Source organism: Neolamprologus brichardi, chromosome 3 (genome assembly GCF_056152115.1).
Source record: "Neolamprologus brichardi isolate AB-2024 chromosome 3, ASM5615211v1, whole genome shotgun sequence".
Classification (NCBI taxonomy): domain Eukaryota; kingdom Metazoa; phylum Chordata; class Actinopteri; order Cichliformes; family Cichlidae; genus Neolamprologus; species Neolamprologus brichardi.
Genome location: NC_142106.1, coordinates 46305214 through 46315710, shown reverse-complemented (window position 1 = coordinate 46315710; position 10497 = coordinate 46305214). Strand labels below are relative to the sequence as shown.

The 10497-nt window shown below is 43.9% G+C and overlaps 1 protein-coding gene across 1 annotated transcript in view; it reads left to right on the top strand.

Annotated features, from left to right (window-relative positions):
• The first annotated feature begins 2536 nt into the window (after positions 1 to 2536).
• The window catches only part of LOC102778058 (mitogen-activated protein kinase kinase kinase 11), a 49141-nt gene continuing 41180 nt past the window's right edge, over positions 2537 to 10497 (top strand). The window contains exon 1 of the mRNA XM_006802589.3: positions 2537 to 4531. Coding sequence (XP_006802652.2) covers positions 3775 to 4531 — 757 coding nt within the window. The 5' untranslated portion in view covers positions 2537 to 3774. The remainder of the gene's footprint in view (positions 4532 to 10497) is intronic.

Sequence of the window (10497 nt, the reverse complement as noted above, 5' to 3'; positions counted from 1 at the left end):
CTTACTAATATTTCAAAAGCCCTCCACTGAATTTTTTTTACCTTCGTGGGCGTGGAGTACATCCTTTGTAGTTCCAACTCTTGCACTTTGGAATTCTCTGCATTTTCTATTGTGCAGTTTACCTTGGATGCTGTGCATCTGCCAACCGGTGACTCAAGCAGCCTGAAAGACACAGCTTTGCAGTCTCCTGGTATTTAATCAGATAAAAGTGCAAGACAGTACAGGTTTGTGGAAAAGTGAGAGAGGTGATTGTTATCATGGGCTTGCGTTGTGTTCAGAGTAGCTGGCACACTTGGCCCTGACTGTTCATCCAGCCCCCTTTCCTCTTCCTCCTGCCTCTATTTTTTTTTAAACAGTCCCCTTTGTCGTGTAAATGCAGCCGCCTCTCTTACCCCCACCCCCAAACACAGCCGACCAAGCAGTGCAGAGCCGGGACCACGAAAACAACTGCATCCTTCCTGCACAAGCGTTGACTCAGCGCACTGTGAGGAGGGAGGGGTTTTGCTCAGTGTGTGTGTATGTGGGGTAAAGAGGGAGGAAGGTGGGATGGGGTGTCGGTAGTTGACTTTAGGAGGTTGGTGTTCAAACAAACGGCAGCCGTGGTGCAGGGAAGGAGGGAGGGGAAGGGAGCCATCAAAGGGCTAACAGAAGGAAGCGCGCTGTTTCCACACAGGAGCCGGCGGGGACAGAGATGACCCTCTGATTCCCGTCACCTCCCGAGAAGCCACTGACTTACAAACATGGGGAAAATATGACCAAGAGGAATTCCCTGACCTTTTCCAAGATAAAGTCTGTTTGTTTGTGTGGATAGAATGCACCTTCATCAGTGGGAACACCAGCAGTCAATTACTAAAATATGCTCCAGTCTTTACTGAAGGCTATTTTTTAAATAACTCTTAATCATTAGGTGACTACACCACCATGGTGGGCACCCTGTGTGGGTGTTTTTGTCATGTTAAAAAACACGGTTGGGTATGTAGATGGACCAGTCAATCATGAGCTTCATTTTTTTCACCCAGCTCTCTCTTCACCACAACAGATGGATGGTTGTGGATGCCGCCCTCCCACCCTGCTTACTGATACTTAAAATTCCTCAACTTGGAGCAGTAACAAGTCCTCGACCCAGTGACTGAAAGCCCTGACCCAAGACTCAGGGGTGCTAATTCTCATTCACGTGCTGCTGTAAACTGTCCAGCGCAAACTGGAGTTAATGGTTTGATGAAGCCAAGAGATCCACATCAGCAGCAGCAGAAACAAGATCCTGAGACCACTGAACCTGACACCTTCTTCCCCTTCTGCCGTTTCTCATGAACACTAGAAATTTTGTCCATAGAAATTATGAACACAATCGGTGACAAAGGACAGCCTGGGAAAGTCCGCCACCCAAGAAAGGTCTGACTTATTTTCAGCAATGCAAAAAAACCTTTCACTGTAGCTGTATACCACCCATAGGACACATGCTGACTGCAGACTGCCACACACATCCTTGAAAAAATATCTGGTACAGTGTTCAGAGACCTAGTACTACACTAGATAATGTTCCATGTAATATTGAATTAAATTATAAAATATATTTAAAAAAATAAAAATCCAAAATGTTATGTTAAAAAAGCCAAATTATGAAATGCTATATTTAAGTTGTTCTCACAATTTGAACTTTTCACTGCATAAATTATAATCTTTATTTGGCACTAATGGACTTCCATTGGGTTCATCGCCAGGATTACCAAAATTTCTACCATACTTATAACTATACTGCAGCATTTATGAGTTTATTTTTCCCCAGGTTGTTTCAAAATGAAAGTCAGATTAAACTGTCCCGCAAGATCAAGACAACATCTGCGGTTAAAAGATGTGTCTCTTCTACCCAGTATCTCAGAATCACATCATTAAATGACTATTATTGTCATTTCGTCAAACCTCATTTTAATGGGACTAGATTAAAAAAATGTATGCGAAGGCAAAAACTTCCTCTTTGTTGTTGTTTTGTAAGTAGCTCCTTAATTTGGTGAAGTTAGCTAACAAGACGTTAGCTAACTTCGAAACACCGGAACTGCGGAAGTCTTTTAAAATAAAAGTATCAGAACTACAAACTATATGTTTTTAAAGGAGGCCACAAACCAGTTTAACTTTATTCTTTTACCTTTACTCACATGTCATAATAACCATTTCTTACCTCAGGTTACTGCTGCAAAATAGTATCCCGTTCAGACATGGGTACTTTTATTAGGGATATAATATAGACTGACTTGATTGGGGTGATACTTGAAATTACATTACACAGGGCTTCGTATAGGGTTTTCATTGCATTGGAAAGCAAGATTATTAACAACAACAATAATAATAGTAGTAGTAGTTCTAGTAACAGTAAATGTAGATGTAAGTTAATATTATAGCGTATTGTGCTCCATAGCTGGGCAGCTAAACACATCCAACTTCTAAGTAACTGAGTTATAAAGCAACCACGTAAAGGCGCCCACAAGTTTTATTTTGAAAGTTTCAAGAGAACGCGTTACGCCACTTCGCGTAACTTGACGACGCTCTGTCATCTGACTCTTTTCCTGTTGGGAGAGAAAAAAAAGTTTTGAAACCCCACCCTCTCCACTGACCGTAAGCGCAGACGTAGAAGTGGTTCGACAACCTGGCGAGTGAGCTCTGCGTGAGGAAGACAAGTGTGATATGAAGTTATGATGGAGTTGTTCCGCTCTTTGGATACCGACTGTAAGAACGGGGGACTCGAGCCGGACCAGGCCACGCGCTGAACTCCCACCAGGAACTAACGGGATTTGTTTTTACTGCGTTTCTCTGAGGAAAGTAGAGCCGAGCAGGTTTGGAGAGCTCTTCCTGTTACAAAGTCGGCGGTCCCCAAGTTTGCTTTATGTTATGGTAAAGGCTGGCTATTTGTGTGCTTCCCATAAGACCGTGAGCATGGATACTTTGGCGCAATGGGATGCGGGATTTCCTGCGGAAGTGCCGCAAAGTTGCGGTGAGACGCCGTTATTGGAGTTTTGGGCTTAATGCGAACTGGACAGCGCTGAAACTTGTCGTAAAACACTGGTTGGCTGGACTGAATGCTCCTTTCCTGCTATTCTTCTCCGCTTTTCAGCGCTTCCTGCTTGTGGTGGCCACTGCACTTAATGGCTAAAAATACATAAAAACTCAAAATGGACAGTTAAGTGTGGTGGGAACCTTTATTACCAGTTGCAATAGCAGTACCTGGGAGTGTTTCGCAGTAAGCGGAATAGTTTTCATTCGTCTTCTTACACTTTCCCTCTCTAAAAAAACAAAAACAGTCAGGACTCAACAGGTGGCAGTTTTGAATGAGGGGGAAGAAGAGCTAAATTAGCCATAATGAGGTGATTCGAGAGGCCCTTGAATACAGGCCGGTGAAATGATATTGTGCTTAAACCATGTGTTGGGAAACCACACACCACATCACTTGAACAGAGAGAATTTCAGTGGAAGCAGTGCTGTCTTTCTGAGCTTTGAAACACTTAGCCTTAATCAAACAAAAGCAATCTCTAGTGATTCATCCGATGGAGAGACGAGTTTAATGCGATGATGAATAAAAGACACTTGCACTTCTGTTGTCTTTGACTGCTCTCCTCTAGCCCACTTGTTGGTCCAACTTTTGAACACATTTCATTAATCCCTGATGAGCCAACAAGAAAGACAGGAAAGGGAGCGAGGCGCAATAAAGTACTCCTTTGTACTTTATTTTCAAACCCTTGGGGTGCTAAATCAGATCCAGTCAAAACATCTGCTTGAGGCTCCATGGAGCCACTGAAGAATATATTCAGCCGTGGCCCGCTGTCCAACTGGAAAAATTTGGAACAATCGCAAAAAGGGAACTTCACCAACCCTGTGTGGACAGCCTTATTTGACTATGAGGCATCCTGTAAAGATGAGCTCACCTTACGTAAAGGTGATCTGGTGGAAGTCCTCTCTCTGGACTCGGAGATATCAGGGGATGAGGGCTGGTGGGCGGGAAAGGTCAACAACAAGGTGGGTATCTTCCCATCCAACTACGGCTCCTTCAAGCCGAGTGGATATGGAAAACTTCCGGGCAGTGCCGTGGTGGATGAGCTTGCACCGGCTGTGGTGGGTGAGTTTGAACCTGAAGAGGTAGATTTCCGGGAGTTGAGCCTGGAGGAGGTCATCGGGGTCGGGGGATTTGGAAAAGTGTATCGTGGTACATGGAGAGGAGAGCTGGTGGCGGTGAAGGCCGCCCGCCAAGACCCGGACGAGGACATCAGTGTGACAGCGCAGAACGTGAGGCAGGAGGCCCGTCTGTTCTCCATGCTCACCCACCCCAACATCATCGCCCTGCAGGGCGTGTGCCTGCAGGAGCCCAACCTGTGCCTCATCATGGAGTACGCCTCAGGTGGGCCGCTGAGCCGTGCTCTGGCAGGCCGTCGAATACCGCCGCACGTCCTGGTCAACTGGGCTGTGCAGATAGCCAGAGGGATGTTGTATCTGCACAGTGAAGCCATCGTCCCTGTCATCCACCGGGATCTCAAGTCCAACAACAGTAAGTCCTTCAAGCCCGCAGCGCAGATCAGCATAGCTTCAGTCTGTCTGTTGGGGTTAGTTCAACAAAATCGAAGGTTTGGATATAATTACAGGGCTTTCTACTTAGGAAAGCCTCATGGCTCTAATGAACATGGCTGTACTGTAAAGCTCCTAAAGGAATCTCTCAGTGTTTACAAAGCCTTTCTAGAACAAAGAGGGCCTTTTAAGCTATCATTCACATTGCCAGATTAGTCCGTCTCTCATTCTGATTCTGTATCATTATTGATAAGAAGATCAGATTTATCTAGGCTTCATGTGACTCCTGGGCTATATAAAGTAGCCCAGACCTATAGGCGGCTGATGCATACCAGGAAAAACTAACATAAAGTGTCTTAGGGCAATGCAGGGCCAGTGTGTGCCAAACCAGTCTGCAGCGCTCCACTGAATGGATTGAACACACCACTCTTCCAAAACATTCTCCTATATTTAGTTTGGTGGGGCGCTCTCATTACAACTTTGTATTGATTTGTGGGGGATGTGCACCCGAACCTTGCCAGCAAAATTCCCTCACAGGATACCTCCTGGTCCCTTCACTGCATGGGTCAATTTACTTTTGTTTGTCATCTTTGTGTGCCTGCTTGTGTGTGTTTGCATACTGCTCATAGGACAAGAATACCAAGTTTTTCCAGTGAAAGAATGCAGTGGACGAGTTTTACTTCTCGGCACCGTTATATTTCACACTTTGGACTTTAATGCTGTCCTCTTCTTGCATCAAAGGTCTTGCGTCAGTGTTTTCGGGGCCTCGTGGCAGACACGTAGGCGTTGGACCTTGTAATTAAAGCAACAATGCAGGGCGATGTATCACTGATAAAGCTTTCTGTCTCCCCCCCTTTTTTCTGTAGAATAAGAAGCTCTTTTCTCAGCATCTAAGGGCAGCTTTAACCCAAACAGAGAGCCAGCTGAATTTGTGCAGCAGCTTGCTCTCTGTTATTATCATTCCTGTGACGCAGCATATAATCCCCATCAACTCTGCTGTGGCCTAAAAAGAAAAACCCTTCCTCTGCTCATCCTTTGTGTTGTTAGAGATCCTGATCACCAAACTACGCTGAGAGAAAAAGATCACCTAGCAACACTTTTTTTAGGGTGTGGCCTTGGATGGGAGCATGCAAAGGGCAATATTCTTGATTTAAGGTTTGCTGATAGCAGTGGACTCAGCACATCCTAAGATATCAATATTTCCATCGTGCCTTTTGTTTCTGTCGGTATCATCGGTGCTCCACAGAACGGCCTCACCCTCACCCATTGCGTATCATCTGCCTTGTCAGGTTATTTCCCAGCTGGAAGTGCATCTGCTGTAACACACACACAAAAAAACAGAGGAGTTATTTTAATGTAGTGTTTGTATAGGAGACAGGCCAGAGCGAACACAATCCCTCTCTGTGTGCCCGAGAGATCCTATCTCTCTCCTGCCTCTTGTTTTTTAATTCTTCACTGAATCTTTGTCTGTGGCCTGCCTCTACATGTCTCCGTACGACCTTATTCCTGTCGTGCCGCTGAGCAATATCCTGTTGTGGGGAGAGAGAGGGAGGTGGGGTCATTCGAAAAAGACATTCTTTCAGTTCGACAGTAATGTGCCCGGCTGGAAGCGCCACTCTGACAGGTTTAACGGACAGGTGCAAAAACATCCCGACATAAGAGCGCCGGTTAAATAAACCAAAAATCTTAATGGGGGCGGTTACTTTGAAGGTATAGCATGTACTAAATCATCCACAGTTGTCCTCAGATTGTAGTGTCAGTTCCTCAGAATAGTGGTGCAAGTTCTTCTTTCTATAGCTGCCATTTTGCGCCAGCGCTCTGCAGTCAAACAGGGAGGAATCTGTCAGCGAGGAGGCAAAAAGCCTGCTTCTAAATGTCGCTGTAAGTGACCGAACGCAGGAAAGAACTGAGGCCGAGGTGGGCTGAGGAAAGGGTAACTCATTGTACGAGGATGTCACAGTCACGGTAAAGGGGGGGAGGTTTAATATTGTTAATGGTTAACATTTGTTACAGTGATGGATTATTAATGCGAATAGTTGTTTTCTCTGCAGGGCTTCTAAACAGCACCTTGTATTGCTGTTGTGAATTGTAGGGCGGAAGGTGCTGATTTAACAGAAGCATCAGAGTTCATGGTGGGGCGCTTGGCTCAGAGCCCGAGGCCATAACTGGAATTCCACTGAATGCAAGTGGGGACCAGAGAGTGGAGCAGCATCTTCTGTCTCTCACTCTGGCGTCTGCACGTCCGAAGAGTTTTCACACCTTCTGCACTTTGGTGTTTTAGCGTCTTGTGGTTAGGTTTAAGGGCTTTGTATACAAGTCTTTATGAAAACACCGACATCTTTAGCAATCACTGGCTAATAACCAGCACAGTGGTTCAAAGCCGCAGACACTGCTCTATAGCTAATCCACGCTGCTTATCTACAAACAAGCACCTGTCTCTGTCTCACACCTTCATTGTCTGCTTAAGCTACCAAAAACATCTGCTTGCGGCTTGGATCGGTCACTTAGTCGCACATTAAGCAGCTTAATAACTTAGTTAATGCCAGGATTTGTCGTTTTAGCTGCTAAATGGTGGGTTCCTTATTCCACATTTCCACTGCTAACATGATCTCTAATTAGAACCATAAGTTTATGTTTGTGTTTGTTGTTCCCCGGCTGCCAGCCTGTACATGTGAACACAGAATAGGAGAAATTTAAGACCTCTATTCATTATTCTCTAAGCTTTGTCTTGAAAAACGCCTGCCTATTTAACCGCCAACAACTCAATGATACATTACCGCAACCTGCCCTGTTATAAAACCACTGGTAAGAAAACAGTCAGAGGTGTAACTTTTGTCATAACCTTTTTTTTCCAGAGGAAAACAGGGTGATGACTAAATAAAATTCATGCATTTGCCCCTGGTACTTTCGTTTTTTTACCGTTTACCTTTGGGAAACAGTACAGTTAGCTCTCCTGCTCCCCGTTTCTCTTGAAAAAAGGAAGAAAAAACCCTGTAAAAATATGTTAATTCTTGAGTGTGTCAGGGTTTCGTAATTTTTGCAATTCTCAGTACAGCGGATGACACTTTTGTCCCGTTTAAGTCTCAGTTTATCAGATTATCCATTTGGATAAGGTTTACTTCAGGGTTTATTTCCCTGTTGGCAATGCCTCCCATATCACTGCAGCTTTTATTGCATGTTTTCTGTTTTACTAGACGGTTGAGTTAGAGCCCCATCGAGTTTTTGGCAGGTTGATATTATGGGATAATATTGGCTATTTCCTGATTTATCAGTATTTATAATAACCAAACCAAGAAGAGACAGCAGACGGACCTTAACCATGTTATGAGTGTTAACATGGCACCACATGACTACACCCTTGTGGAACAGAGTGGATGATGGCTAACCGAAAATGTGTGGGTGTGGGCTCATCATTACGAGTGGCATCCTTTACGCTGCACATAGAACCTTTTTTTCCAATTCTATGAAAAATATTGATTCGATTCAACATTTCTGTGATTAAAATATCAAAGCAACAACATATTTTCTTAATCTACAGTAAAACTCAATCTGTTGGCTTTCAAGAAGCTCATTCAAAGTGTCACCCGTGGACTGATATGCCAAAGAGTCACCACGCACCATCAAACTGCAGAGGCTTTAGTTGAGTCGGTGAGGAAAGTGTCAAGCTAATCATTTGCTGTGCTAGGACTCACAGTCCCCGTTTTCAGGAAGAAGCCACAGTTGGATCTTTGATCAACATGTTTTTTTTTCCACAAGTGGACAAACATCTGATACATGTCCTCTACCAGCATGTTTTTCATTCAGGGCCCCTGGTGCCCACACTGCAGCACACTCAAAACATCCTCTGTGTGTGTGTGTGCGTGGGTGGGTAGCTGGGTGTATCTCGTTTACATGCATGTAGTGAAATGCACTCCTGTTAGCACTGCATTTACACATCACCGTTCCTCTTTGTGGCTGCATGGCATATGAGGGCCATTTAGACTTTTTAGTCTGCTTTCCTGATGGTGCAGATAATTTTTAGAGGAGGGAATGAGAGCACGCGATAAAGTCCAAACATGCACCTGTGTTTTTGTTGTTTTTTTTTTTTTTAAAAAAGAAGAAAGAAAAAAATCTTGCCGGTCAAATATTTTTTTAGCTAAATGCATGCTCGTCACTTCACTATTGGGAATGTGGGAGGAATTTATACTAATTTCGTGGAGCTATTTAATTTCTTGTTGACTTCAGCTCATGAGACTATAGTCACAGATGCCCTCTTGGCTGTACCGAGTGCCAGACAATCCTAATTTGTGTCAAGGTCAGCGGCAGAGTGGAGCAGTAGGTGGAACGAGCAAGCTACTTCCAGCAAACCTGTCAGTCAGAGCAAACAGAGCTTGAAACCTATCCCTTGATAAAGCATAATAGCCTCCTAATGGAGCAATTTTAGGACTCGCTGCCAAGGCAAGCTGTAGAAGAAGGGAAAATGTGGTCTTGAGAAAAAAGTAACATCTTGCCATGTGACACTTTAACACATCAGGGCTTTTGCTTATCAAATTAGGTTAATGTTAGAGACAAAGACAGGAACGTGCCTGCACACATTCAGTGTAATCTGTGTGCAAGGCTTCAGTGACATTGTTTACGACTCAAGAAACTGAGACAGCTCATGTATGCACATTTCTCACTGTCCAATAACAAACCTGAGGCAGAGGAAACTGTTAATCGGTGTTATATTTCTACGGACTAATTTCAATGGGGAAATCCCTTCTTGACGTCGGTCTGAACAACTCTTGCAACGTAATGTAAAAATGTTAAATGCATTTTTCAGAATCTAGTTTTGACAGACTATAAGCGGTCTCTTAGCTAGTGGATCTTCAGATAATTATGCTTAAATGCGATTGACATCTTTTGACTACAAATCCACCATATAACACATTAGTAGTGCAAAGTTTTATTAATGTTATTTAACAGCGATGTAAAAGCAAAAGAGATGCAGGAGTGCATATACACACCCAGCTCCACAAAGCAAGGCCCTGCCCTGGTTTAAGTGCCAACCCCTGTACTACAGATAAGTGAATACTTTTGAATCTTCGACTCTTGGTGAAACCACAGAGGAATCTGAGGTGCAGTGGTTTGCACTGTCACTTTGCAGCCTCTATGTGTGACACTGGCATGTCCTTGCTGTGCCTCGGTGGGTTTCCTGTGGGTGCAAAAACATTTATGTTGTCTTCTGTTGAAATCAGTAATTAGTAGCAGCTTGACTTGATGTTGATCTGTCATAAATGTTACTTAAATTGTTGCACAAATCCCCTTTTCATCTCACACTCTACATCACTGCTCGACTACACACAGCTGAGCTGAGCCACACATGGTGTAGGGCATGTGTGAACAGAGAGGCTACATGTTCAATGGGGAAAAAACGGCAGGACAGTTTCACACAGTTTTAATTTAGGCTGATAATCCCATTGAGCACCTACCTGCTCACCTTGTCTTGCTGCCTTTAGCTGCTCAGTTCCCTGTTTGAAATGCAGAGCAATCTCACTATAATTTCGCTGCCAAGCGAGCCTAAATTTTGTGCTTTTTCCAGGTGATTCCTGCTGCTTTCATGTTTGGCAATCCTCTCAGAAAGATGCTGGAGCTCCTAAGAGCCTCTTTCTGAGCTGTTGCCCGTTTCTCTAAAGCACTTGATGCACGCTACTTGCATGCAGATCACAAGTGGTACTAGCATCCTGTTTTCCAAAAATACTTTGTCACTCGCAAAATTGCAGATACATTTACATGTTTTACAGTCTTACAGTCCTCCTCATGTTCAAATATTACCACATCTTAAAATTACACGCAGAGAAGACCAAATATATCTTCTTTGTTACATCATACATTTTTTAAATTAAATTAGATTACATTTAGATTAAATTTCACACAAAGCTGTGTCATACCGAATCATGCAGCACTTGCACATGCCTGTATCTAACCCAT